This window comes from Pistacia vera, unplaced genomic scaffold (genome assembly GCF_008641045.1).
Source record: "Pistacia vera cultivar Batoury unplaced genomic scaffold, PisVer_v2 Contig692, whole genome shotgun sequence".
NCBI lineage: Eukaryota > Viridiplantae > Streptophyta > Magnoliopsida > Sapindales > Anacardiaceae > Pistacia > Pistacia vera.
The window spans coordinates 727042-739869 of NW_022196548.1; the positions used below are offsets into that span (position 1 = coordinate 727042).

A 12828-nucleotide genomic window follows, 5' to 3' on the forward strand; every position below is an offset into this window, starting at 1 on the left:
CTTTATGCTTGTGTTGTTCATGTTACCAAGTGCGTATATACATTGTAAAACTTCAGCCATCATAAAGTGCAGAAAATAAGAAAGTGGATAAAATCAAAATTTTCTAAAATCAAGATATACAAAATAAAAAAGTAAAATAATGCAATAACTTTATTTCCTATACACAAATGTTCTGGGTAGAAATTCATAAAACATGTAAATTACACTGAAAATTCATCCTTTATTTCCTATATTTGCTATTATAAGCACTTAAGCAAAAGTTATTTTATTCATTAAAATTATATACTTGTCCCTGCACTGCGTGCTTGATATCATTTTTTATCAAACGGGCTGCAGTGAACCACTGGGCGACACTGAAGTTGCGGAGACAAGGTCATTGAATTGCCTGATCCAACTTCAAGTGTAATCTTATTGCGCACCTTCGAAGATGGCAGCATTGAGAAACTTTACGCTCTTACACCAGCCTCTCAACTCTTTGTCAACAACAATGATGAACTCATCAGCTTATCTGACGTATCGGCCCTTCGTTACCACCCAACTGCGCTGCCAGTTTGGTATGGATCAGGATCCTTTTCTTATCTGGGGTTTTTACTTGAACAAATAAATGCTTGGGATTGGCAATTACTAAATAGAAATGTAATAACTAAATATATTTGAACAATTGAAAAGTGAAAATTCACGCATACCATGAAATTCTTAAAATTTCACGAAAGCTCAAATTAGGAGAGGATCCAAATTCATTGGTATATGCATCGAAATGAAATGTATTCAAAACTTAATTTCGTAGTTTTCTTATTTTTTTTCTTTTTTCTATTGACTTATTAATCTCTTATTTGTAAAATGTACAGGTTGAATATGAATGAAGGGATTCTCGAAGGAGCTGGGGATTTGTTCAAGAAAGTTCATGGTATTAACATGTTTGAGTACATGAGCAATGATCCAACTTTCAGCAATATTTTTAATAAGGCGATGGTTGGTATTTCCCAATTTAAGCTGAAGGGGATTCTAGAGGCATACAGAGGATATGAGGGACTTGCATCATTGGTTGACGTTGGTGGTGGAACCGGCAAATGCCTCCACATGATCACCTCTATGTACCCTCACATTAAGGTCATTAATTATGATTTGCCTCATGTTATACAAAATGCACCAACTTTTCCTGGTATTCATTTATATATATAGATACTCCCAGATACCTAATCAGAGTTATGTACAATTTTAAAACAGAGTAAAACTTTTGTGCAGGTATCGAACATGTTGGAGGAGATATGTTTTCAAGTGTCCCAACCGCAGAGGCAATTATGTTACAGGTTTGTTTGCAAATTAACTATTATTTCACTAGAATTTGACATGCAACATTCAATGACTTAATTGGTTCACTTCCTCTTTCTTTTACAATTGTTCTCTTTTTTTCAGAGTATAGTTCACAATTGGAGCGATGAAAACTGCATATAAAGCTGCTAAAGAATTGTTACACAGCACTGCCAAAACATGGAAAACTGATTATTATAACTGTAGTATTGCTAGAAGAACCTGAGTCAAACAAGTATTCTATGTATACTTCTAGAATTGACACGGCAATGATTGCGCATTTTTCATCTGGGAAAGAAAGGACAACAAAAGAACTTGAGAGCTTGTGCCGAAAAGCCGGATTTTCCAACTTTCAAGTAGCTTTTCAGGGCTTTGAAGCCGTTATAGAATCTTATAAGTAAGGGTGTGTGCGATCAACCTACGAGCGTATTTTCTTTCTTTTGAAATAAAATCAAATACCTCAATGCCGATGGGTATGTCATATTGTACTGCATAACGTGTATAGTACTAAATAAAACTGTACAAGGTTTGGTGTTAACTTTGTATTGTATTAGCTAATAATACAAGTACTTAACCAATACTTCTTGTACTATTTAGTACTCTTAAGTTATCATCTACTTAAAAGTTTAAACTATTAGGTGAGAGCTCAATATAATATTAGTAGGCTACCGCATTAAGAAACTGTTAAAATCAGTCGTGTATCTCAACATTATTTGTGTTTATGAAATTTTATGGCATATATTAGTTATGGTGTTCTGATCTTGAGATTGATTCAATCTTCATATTATGTTATGTATATATTAGCCTTTAAGTCTCTACTTACGCAAAACCTCATTTACTGGAAAACTGTACTGAATTATTGTTGACCGGAATAAAAAACAAAATAACATAATATGTCATATATGTTATTTTGGATAGGATTTTAGAAATAATATTGGGTAATTGGATAGGGGAGTATTACGAGGTAAAATTTAAAAATTAATGAAAAAGCCCCTAGGTTTGCTAATTTAATTAAACACCCTAATATATAAAATAACAAAAACACCCCACCTACCTACAGTGCCAGATTCCGGCCACCACCGCCAAAATCTGGCCTGAAAATTTCGTTGTGACACAGACCGATAGGATCTATGTCGTAACGCGTCGCTATGGCCTTTTCCGGCCAGATCCACCACGGGCTAAATATTGCCATCAATAGTCGAAAAACGTCAAAAGAAGTCAATCTTTGGCCGTCAGTGATAGCCAAAGATATGACCGTTGTTTTCGATCAACGATGGCCAAGATTTGGCCGTCGTTGACAGTCAACGACGGCCATTTCTTTGGCCATTGCTGACGCCCAGATCTAGCCTTTTTCGGTCAGATCGGTGAACTTCCGGCCATTTCTGGTCGACAAGTAGGCCATTGTATAGACTCCGGCTACCACCGACGATGGTTGCCGGAATCTGGCAAGTATGGGTTAATAGGGGTGTTTTTGTTGATTTTTAAACTTTTTTCTGGGGGTATTTATTGAAATTAATAAGCTTAAGGAGTCTAAAGTAATTAAAAAATATATAGTAATATCTTTGGAATAATGTACCAAACAATATTTGGAGAATAAGATTGGGAATATGGATATAACTACGTGCCAAACAATATTTGGAAAATAGAATTAGGAATATGAATATAAATACTGAACCAAACGCACCCATAGAAGTTGATTCAACAAAATCTGTCAGTATCTTTTCAAATTAATTATTTATATTTTTTTGAACATCAAAACAGGTTTATTCAACTTTTTCTCTGTTAATTTCTTAAATCATTCTGACATTGAAGGTATTAAATAGTTTTTCCAATTGTCAAAACTACAGGCTCCGTTTGGTTCAAAATTTGGGGGTTTTGGGAAAAGTTTTTTGAAAAAAGTTAAAAAAAAATTGAATTGGGCGGGTATTACGATGTAGAATTTATAAATTAATAAAATACCCTTTATGTTTGTTTTTTTACAAAATACCCCCTATAATAAAACATTAAAAGTTAACAAAAATACCCCTAACCCACCCTCAAACACCCCCAGCCGGCGACCACCACCGGAGGTGGCCGGAGTCACCGTATGGGCGCATGACCGGTTGGATCTTGCCGGTCATGCGTCGCTATGGCCTTTTCCGGCCAGATCCACGGTGGATCTGGCCGGAAAAGGCCAGATCTACGGTCAGATCTGGCCGTCAACGGCCAGATCTGGCCGTATTTACTCTCAACGACGGCCAACAAACGGTCGTCGTTGATGGTCAACGACGACCGTTTGTTGGCCGTCGTGACCGAGTGTTACGGCCAAAGATCTGGCCGTCAACGGCCAGATCTTTGGCCTTAGATCTGGCCTTTTCCGGCCAGATCCACCGTGGATCTGGCCGGAAAAGGCTAGATCGGCGCACTGCCGGCCAGATTCAGCCGGTAGTGCGCCATTCTACCAGATTCCGGCCATTTTCCGGTGGTGGTGGCCGGAATCTGGTAAATTTGGATTATTGGGGTGTTTTTGTAATTTAAAAAAAAATATTTAGGGGTATTTAATTAAATTATCAAATTTAAAGGGTTTAAAAAAAGTTGAATAATTTTGGGAGTAGTATTCCCAAAAATCTGAAATTTTGGGTAATTTACTGTTTAACTTTTTTGGGAATACTAAAAGTAGTGGCTCCGTTTGGTTCACAATTTTGTGTTTTTGGGAAAAGTTTTTTGAAAAAAGTTAAAAAAAAAGTTGAATTGGGCGGGTATTACGATGTAGGATTTACAAATTGCGAAATACCCCCTATGTTTGTTTTTTTACAAAACACCCCTTATAATAAAATATTAAAAGTTAACAAAAACACCCCCAATCCACCCTCAAATACGGACAGCCGGCCACCACCGCCGGAGGGTGGTCGGAGTCGTCGTAACAAAAATATTAAAAATATTTAGGGGTATTTAATTGAATTAACAAATTTAGGGGGTTTAAAAAATGTTGAATAAAGTTGAATAATATTATGAGTTTTTGGGTATTTTACTGTTTAACTTTTTTGGGAATACTAAAAGTAGTATTCCCAAAATCCAACCAAACGAAGCCAGTATTCCCAAAACTAAAACAAACGCAGCCACAGAATTTCATTATTGGCTCTAATCTTCCTCAAAGAAAGTATATCCCAAAAATCCGCTAATTTCTAAACATAAACATTCATTTTTCCTTCAGATCCTGAAAGAACAAGAATAATATCTTATCTCGTTATTATTCTATTTATTGGCTTTCCTGGACCAAAAACGCTTCGAAAAGGGAGCCGAAGGATTGGACTCCATTAGACATAATCTGGAAAGCTTCGTCTCGTAAAATCCGCTACAGGTTTGGCCTCAAAGTCCAGCCTGAAACGCCAGTGGGAGATATATTGATTCAAAGGATCCTAGCACATGTAAACAATGCGACAATTACAATTCCAAGATAGAGAAAGTGTTAATAATTACATGGAGAGTGCGTGGCCATAAAACTTGGCGTAGGAAGATCTTGAAGACCAGGAGATTTGATCACTTTGCACGTAAATATTATTCTCAAGATCAGATACAAATTCAATGGAATTGTTTGATCATTTTTCATGTTGACCTTAAGCTATAGTTTTATAACCCTGAGCACATGACATATTTATTTATATTGGGGGGAAAAAAAGCGATAGTGTTATAATTGTCTAATAAGTCTTTCTGTAAACTTAAGCTAGTGACGTCGTATATTACAAATAGGCAGATTTTCATATCATGTGATATATTATTTTATTATAGTTTATACTGTAGAAGACCTAAGGTTAAGTTTCATGGTTATTTACGAGTCAACGGGAGTTTTGTGAAATTGTATTCTAACAAACTCGAGAAAAAGAGAAAGTGAGAGAGACCCTTATCTTTCCTAAGAGATTAATTAAGAGGAATGGTTTTTTAGACCCCATTTAATAAAAGAATAAAATTCCATCTCTCAGTTTACCAGTAACCTTGGCCTACCTCTCACTTTTCCATGACCATGATCTTTGAATATACAATTATATTGAAATTTCTTAGATTTTATTCAAACATTTGAACTAAAAAGCAGATACATGGTAGCACAAGAAAAAGCTATGTGAATTCAAATCTATTTGCACATAATCGTGTAGTTTAGTTTGCAAATGAAGTGCCACAAAACAGAAAAAAAGCTAGCTTTTATCTACTGGTCCAAAGGCTGTAATTTTCGAGAGCCAAATCCAGGAGATTTCCAGAGAAACAGGCATGCAATGAGCTTGCCTCAACAACTTCTGTGTCGTCCTGTGGTTCACTTCAACCCATTTGCTCAAAATATGACATGGTTTAGGTATTATTAACTAAAAGAAATAACATAAATTAGAATCCGTGAGGTCTTTTTCCTCGTAGTGATCGATCTATATAAAATGTGAAATAACGTACTTACAAAAAGTTCAATCCTCAATAATAAAAGCTTCCAATTGTCATGTTACTGCTCGGATTAATCATGGGATATGCCTACATTCTAATCCAATAACTCAATTGATTCTGAATAAGTTTATCTTTTATGTTCGAGAAATATGCTTAAAAAAGTAGTTGAGATTAATTTCTAATTATCAAGGACGGACATAATTAAGAAGATGCTATCTTTATTGTTCTGGTTCAACTGGTGAGCTCCTTGAAGAAGAGAAGGGTGGAGATGGATAATGCAGACGAATAAAAGGATCCTGAAGGGATCTCGCATTTCAACGTTAATGGTGACCAATTGCAGGAGATTAGATTTGCCAGTATACTGCAGAGTCTCACTATGGTGCTAGCTAGATTATATTTTCTCGAATCAGCACTTGTGTTAGAAGAAAGTCTGTTTAATAAGAGTAGTCAGATCTCATGAATTAGGATTCTTTTATGTATTTCCTTAGATGGTATCAATTATAGATAAGAAGCATAAGCATACTCTTGGTGGTAATAGTACTAATTATATATATAATTAACAATAACAATGAAAATCAGAAGACACAAACCCCCATAATTTAGTACATAATTAACCCTAATATTATCATACTGTCATAGCCCTAACATCCATAATTAGTGGGACGAAAGCTTCTTGGAGCCCTCCACACACTTATTCTTCAAACTTCCCCTGCCACACTGAAATCTTCTTCTCTTTCTTACTTTCTACTTCTACTTCTACTTCATAATATCACCTGCAACACATATTTGAATTAGTCATAATTTCATTTGTATCAATCTGTGTTTGTTTGTGTGTGTGCTTGAGAGAGAGAGAAAGAGAGAGAGTACATGGTTCAAAGTTGGCAGTGCACTTGTCAGGGAGCTGCATGGCCATGTTTCGGTCGATGCCAGCGATGGGAGGGCCATTGACGAGAGTACACAAACAAGGCTGGCCGAGAGTTTTGACAGCGTTGCAGCAAGCATCACTTGGAGGAATGGGGCTGAAGGGAGCAACTGCTGCCCTACAAGGAATCAGCTGGACAAGTGCAGAGAAAAATGTGTTACCGCAAGGATGGCTCTGCCCTTGCTGCACCAAACATGTCATCACCAGAACAAACACCAGCATAATTGGCAGAGCCTTAGAGTTAAAACCCTTCATGTTCGAATCAATTACTTCAATTTTTTTTCAGTGGTGAAGGCTTAAGTCTGTGAGAATCACATATATAGGAAAACAGAGGCCAATGCCATATTGCACCTCCTTCCTAACTCTTAACCTAAAACCATTTTGATCATGCCACCCACAAGTTTAACTTGACAGATTGGTTGCACAGTTGGTGAACTCAAATTTCATGATACCTCGCAGCCCTGATATTTATTTTGAATAAAAATGCTCACCAGTAATCAGCTTTCCCAAGCTCACAAAAAAAAAAAAAAAAAAAAATCAATTTGTCCATGGTTAACTGCTTCAAAAACATGATTACGGAATGTTATGAGGGATAAAAAATTTCTTTATGGCTCATAACCAATGAAAAAAACACGAATAACTCCATCATAAGCTTCTACAAGAACTTAATGTGTTCACTTTCTATCAAAGATTCATATAATTCAGCACATTTATGCAGTTCTTAATTAATCTGCAAGAATATGCAGTAATATAATAAATGAAATATCAGTATCATTTTCTTCTTTATTGTGTAAGTCATTTCAACCCGACAAACTTGGGGTGCTGTTAATGTCTTTGATAAACAGCAAAGCAAATTTGTACATATTATAAGTTATCAAGACTCCCTTTACTTCCTTTTAAATTGATTACGGCGAGCTCTTGTTCAACAAACTCTCCTGCACAAATAGGAGGATACTTGCTGGCAAGAGGGGATTCCGCAAAGTGGCCTAAAGGCTTCAACACAGCATCTGATGCGATGTGGGCAAACAGCTACATATGACAAAAAATAACCATAAATAAGCATCTTGGGAGTTAAGAAAAGTCCATTACAACGAACTCTGAAAATGCCACTTAATGAAAATAAACAATGAGCTAACAGAATTGATAATACGTGTTGGCAACACTCACCGTTGAGGATACTCTCCATAGGCTGCGGTTTTGCTCTGATGCTAGTTTGATTGCATTGATTGTCCTGCTCATGACAATAACTTCATGCATGCCGGCAATGCAGTCTCCAGCAGTCAACCATTCTATCTGCACATATACATATACCCAGTACAAAGAGAAACAACTCAAGTTAAATTAAAAACATAATGGATCATTAGTGTATCAGTCTAAGCACTCAATTAATGAGGTGTGAGGAATCAAAATACAAGCAGTGAAAATCCATGTTGCAGAAGAAAGGAAGAATTTCTAGCACCCCCAATTAAGACATAATTCATTATGGTATACATATGTATAACTACTTATTTAATCTGTAGCATTATGGCTAAGTAAATGAGCCTCAATATACACCATATGCAAGTAACTAGATAAAACTCTGACATCTTAAAGTAATTGGGCAAAGCATAACTTCCATGATGGTAAAGGTATCAGTCTTTAAGATTGTCAAAATCCGACATCTAAGAATGTGACATTACTGTTTTCTTAAACATTTAGATTAATTGCTTTCTGTAAAAGCCAGCACATTCAGGTGGTGAACTAGTTTCTGCAACCAGCATCCTAGCAATTCATCAACAGAAAAGCAAAGATCATGCTCTTACCTGCTTTCCTGTCTGAATCAAAAGGCATCCTACAGGAACCTTCACTTCAACTTTTTGCCCATTCCTTAGCCAAATGTTTAGACCAGGGAATCTACTTCTGCCATGAATTGTTAGAAAGTTAAGGTCATAATGATATCCTGCAAACACAGTGCCCTCCTGACCATAACGACTGAGGTCACTCCCAGTTGGAGCAAGTAGATGTGGTCCCTGCATTTGAAAGGAAATAATATCAGCAGCTATAAAGTGCATAAAGTAGATAAGGACAGAAAGTTCTTTGATAGATATGAAAGCAATGTAGAGATAGAAATAAAAGTAATGTAGTGATATTAAGTGCCACTTGCAGACAACAGTAAGAAGGCAAATAATTCTGGGATAGAGAATTTATTGAGTAGAGAACCGAAAATACTAGTGAAGGCAACATCTAAAAACAGCTAAACTCTTAACAGAAACTGAAGCATCCAATCAAGTTATCAAATTGTTAGAAACTTTCAAAATATGGTCAGACCAGATTATCACGGAGGTTCCATTATCTATTTAATCCAGCATCAAATCATTTTCACTTATTCAATATTACCTTTTTTATCCATAAGATGTGGGCCTCTCAGCCTGGCCTATGAGATACAAAAATCTCATCTGGCTAGTTGTGACAAGGCATGAACAAGAATTCATATGCAACAGATTAAAATAGTTGATTCTAATTGCTGAATAACTTGATAATTTTTCTGGAAAACAAAAGGAGGAGAAAGATAAAAAGAAAGAACCAGAAACAAAAAGGTCAAAAGGAAATAACACAGTACTTCAGTTCTGGCATTTTATTGTAAAATCATATATAATCAGAAAATGGAATTAGAATCCACTTTGTAAGGATCCATGTGCCATCATTTAAAATTACAAAAGCCAAAGGAAATTGCGTATTCCCACTTCTCGGATAAAGTAGAGAAATACAAGCAGTGTGATAGAATAAAGTAAACTTGCAATCAAAGCTCTTTTAATAGCTGTTTGATTAGACCATTGACAACATAAAAACCTTTCTTATTATATTCTGATTTTAGTCTCAAAAACAAATTAGCAGCAAAGAGTTTGAGATAGACTTGAAGACACTAAATGATACAACTAGTTGAAATAGAACTGGTAAACATTTTTCACCTGCTTCATAAGAGAAGTGAATGCATCCTTTGGCAAGCCAAAACCAATAGCTGCCATTTCAGCAACAACCTGAGCCAAGAATTAAGGTACAAGAAATCATTAAATAATACTAATCAGCTTTACATAAACCAAACTGCAGAATTAACTCACCTCTATGGCAGATATCATTTTGTATCCCCAGGAGTCCATGGTATCTTTCCACTCAGGAAAGCCTTCAGGTATGACAGGCTCTGAATTAAGTTCCTGCACAAGAGAGATGGAAATTAGAATACAGTAGGCAAATTATATGAATATAACTGAAACAGCAGCAAGGTGAAACCTGAAAGCGGGTGTTTGACGGCCGAGGACCAACTCTCCACATGTATCGCCACTTTGGATCTGGTCCCCTTGGCAAGGATGGCTGAGACTCTTTGGGCATTACTTTTAGTTTCTCTTGCATTTCCTCATCAACCAGGCTTCTTGGAACTTCTACTCCTTCTGGAGTCACCCCAACCTATTAACTCCATAACACCAGAAACCTATTTAACATACTTATGCCACATACATCAATTTGAACTTACAAGATGAACATTAGCAACTAGAAAAGCTGTTTCATTTCCATCTATTCTTGTGAAAATTCATTCCTGTTAAATAAAATTTAAGCATCTTTATCCAGTTTCCAACAACATTTCTCACTTTCTGCTAGACTATTAAAAGAAAGCGACTTCAACTCCTTCTATATATGCATCAAACCCCATCAATAGTTAAATACAAAAGGGAAAGAACTCTTTACTTTATTTTAAACGATCACAAACAAGCCAAAATATAACTAAGACAATCTTTGTACATTAGGTACTAAACTTACATAATTACTCCACTGTTTAGGAACTAAGTGTGATCAATACATTCAAGACAAAAATTGAAAATTTCTCATCAACATGCCACTGGTTATATTGATTATTAACATATACCCATTAGAATATGTTCTGCCTACAACCAAAGATAGTCAATCAATATTTTCGATTTTTAAAGTAACCGAGCCATTTCATGTAAAATACTGCAAGGATATTCCTTACTTCTTCCAAAGCTTTCTCATCTCCAAAAGAAACATAAAATAAAAAATAAAAAAACATAGTTCCTAATTCAACTCGTGCCATGCGAATTCTATCAAATTTCCAAAAAGACCACTACATCAGATTTTGTTAATTTTTTTTCTGAACCTTACAATGTTCTTTTGCTAATCATGTTACAAATCTTCCTTCATTTCCCACACTTTCACAGCAACCAAACAGAAACCAAGAAAAATTCCATTAATAGTATATTCCCACATTGCAACGCAAATTCAAGTTCACAAAGAAAGAATCAAGATTTTCTATTTCCTCCACATTTATTCAATTGAACCTTCCTCTCTTACCCCACATCTCCTCAATAACCAAACAAAAACATTAAAAGTTCAACTTTTTAAATGTATTTTTTTTCCTCCCCACTCAGTTTAGTCAAAATTCACTCAACTTTCTCACTTCTTAACAAATCTAAAACCAGAAACATAAAAAGCTGAAAGAAAATAAAATCTAAAATAAAATTATAAGTCTCAGACCTGGTAATGCAAATTGGGCCTCTCCTGCAACAGCTTGAACTCCTTAGGACTCTCGAAGTACTTCTCCATCATATCGATGAACCGATCGTTGTCCTCCACCGTACATCTCGGATCCTTCACCAACAGAGCCCCCGTTTCTCTCAGAATCCGACTAACTTCCCGGCACAACTGACCGAGTTCACTTGACACTTTCGCCACGTCATCGTCTCCGCTCGGTTTGCCGCCGGCTGACAAATACGGAGCTAGATCTATCACCGGTAGATCCATCTTTGTTTTCTTTTTTTTTCTTTTTTCAAATTAATTAATTTTTGCTTTCGGAGATTTTAAAAAAGTCAGAACTCGGAAAGTGAGAAGAAAAGCTTGTGGTGATGGCGGGAGATTAATCTATTGCTTTTATATGGTAACTGATTAAGCCTCGGGAGACGCGCGATTCTCCTTTTTCAATTTAATTTTGATTTTGTAATAAATGCAAATTTTCTATTTCGATATAATTTTATTTTATTATACATTTTCCAAATTATTTATAATGTAACGTACACGTATACTTTTATTCTATTATAAAGTATCACGCAAAGGGTTATAATAAAATTATTTATAATATAATAAATTCTGTATATACTTTTTTAAATTATGAAAAAAAAAAATTCTGGGTCGAGACCCGCCTTCGTGACCATTTTTCTTGCTAAACTAAACCCTTCATTGTATTTCCTTTTTTTTTTTTTTTTTAATCAAGGTATTCCGTTAACTTATGTATATATCAACTAATTCATCAATTAATCTTTCACTTAAATTATGAATACTCATATGAGGTCTCGCATCGACTAATCTCTCCACTTATCCCTACTTAAATTATAGATGTTCAAATAAGGTCTTGTATCGACTAATCCTCCCACTTATCTCCACTTAAATCGTGAATGCTTAAATGAGGTCGAGAGATTGTATTTCTTTTTTCTTTTTTTTTTAATCAATGTATTTGGGTCAGCTTATGTACATATCAACTAATTCATCAATTAATCTTTCACTTAAATTACGAATGCTCATACGAGATCTCGCATCTGCTAATCCCTCCATTTATTCCTACTTAAATCGTAGATGTTCAAATGGGGTCTTACATCGACTAATCCTCCCACTTATCTCCACTTAAATCGTGAATGCTTAAATGAGATTAAGGGAAACTAAGCGTAGCAATCCACCGTCACAACCGTCCAATTATCATTAGAAAAGACTAGTATAACAACCTTACATCACGACCCCTCACTTATCCTCACTTAATTAGATAAGGAATCGAATTTGAAATTGTATACATATTCACACTATTTCCAATCCACCTTAGCCATATGGACAATCAACAAATGGGTCCTAATCGTATTTCATATCAAGCAATCTCACAAAAAGATAAATAAAAATAGATTTTGTGTGGAAAAAAAATGGTGAGTTTGTTGAGATAAATCATAAATGTATTAAGTTCGGGCTTTAATAAGGGAAAGCGTTATTTTCCTTTAAAAGCGGGCAAAATTTTACGTTAACCAGGTATACTAATTATACGTAAGCTCAAGTATTTAGTAATATGTTAATCCGTGCAATCTTTAAAATCTGAATACAAATATTATTTCTAGGTTAAACCATCCCACTACGTCAAGTAACAATGCTTTTCTTTTCATTGATAA

General features: G+C 35.3%; 3 protein-coding genes across 3 annotated transcripts; 1 reads left to right on the plus strand and 2 right to left on the minus strand.

Moving 5' to 3' along the window:
- The first annotated feature begins 427 nt into the window (after positions 1–427).
- LOC116113910 (caffeic acid 3-O-methyltransferase 3-like) lies at positions 428–1712 on the plus strand. The gene is made up of 4 exons (XM_031400066.1): positions 428–513; positions 849–1162; positions 1246–1310; positions 1458–1712. Exons 1-4 carry the CDS (start codon positions 428–430, stop codon positions 1710–1712), a joined length of 720 nt encoding a protein of 239 aa, XP_031255926.1.
- A 4536-nt stretch (positions 1713–6248) lies between these two features.
- LOC116113925 (protein LIM1) lies at positions 6249–7188 on the minus strand. The gene is made up of 2 exons (XM_031400081.1): positions 6583–7188; positions 6249–6488 (listed from the first exon to the last, which is right to left on the minus strand). The coding sequence occupies exons 1-2, from the start codon at positions 6890–6892 to the stop codon at positions 6472–6474; spliced, it is 327 nt and encodes a 108-aa protein (XP_031255941.1). The 5' UTR covers positions 6893–7188; the 3' UTR covers positions 6249–6471.
- A 120-nt stretch (positions 7189–7308) lies between these two features.
- Positions 7309–11540, minus strand: LOC116113924. The gene is made up of 7 exons (XM_031400080.1): positions 11162–11540; positions 9905–10078; positions 9736–9828; positions 9586–9654; positions 8440–8646; positions 7805–7930; positions 7309–7666 (listed from the first exon to the last, which is right to left on the minus strand). Exons 1-7 carry the CDS (start codon positions 11426–11428, stop codon positions 7502–7504), a joined length of 1101 nt encoding a protein of 366 aa, XP_031255940.1. The 5' UTR covers positions 11429–11540; the 3' UTR covers positions 7309–7501.
- Positions 11541–12828: the final 1288 nt, after the last annotated feature.

Excerpts from the sequence above, each read along its gene's own strand:
- LOC116113910 (XM_031400066.1), top strand. The coding sequence starts at position 428 with ATGGCAGCATTGAGAAACTTTACGCTCTTACACCAGCCTCTCAACTCT. Across the intron at positions 514-848 it reads AACTCATCAGCTTATCTGAC|GTTGAATATGAATGAAGGGA; the intron begins GTATCGGCCCTT and ends TAAAATGTACAG. Across the intron at positions 1,311-1,457 it reads CAGAGGCAATTATGTTACAG|CTGCTAAAGAATTGTTACAC; the intron begins GTTTGTTTGCAA and ends CTGCATATAAAG.
- LOC116113925 (XM_031400081.1), bottom strand. The coding sequence starts at position 6,892 with ATGAAGGGTTTTAACTCTAAGGCTCTGCCAATTATGCTGGTGTTTGTT.
- LOC116113924 (XM_031400080.1), bottom strand. The coding sequence starts at position 11,428 with ATGGATCTACCGGTGATAGATCTAGCTCCGTATTTGTCAGCCGGCGGC. Across the intron at positions 9,655-9,735 it reads AAATGATATCTGCCATAGAG|GTTGTTGCTGAAATGGCAGC; the intron begins GTGAGTTAATTC and ends TTCTTGGCTCAG. Across the intron at positions 7,931-8,439 it reads TGATTCAGACAGGAAAGCAG|ATAGAATGGTTGACTGCTGG; the intron begins GTAAGAGCATGA and ends GTATATGTGCAG.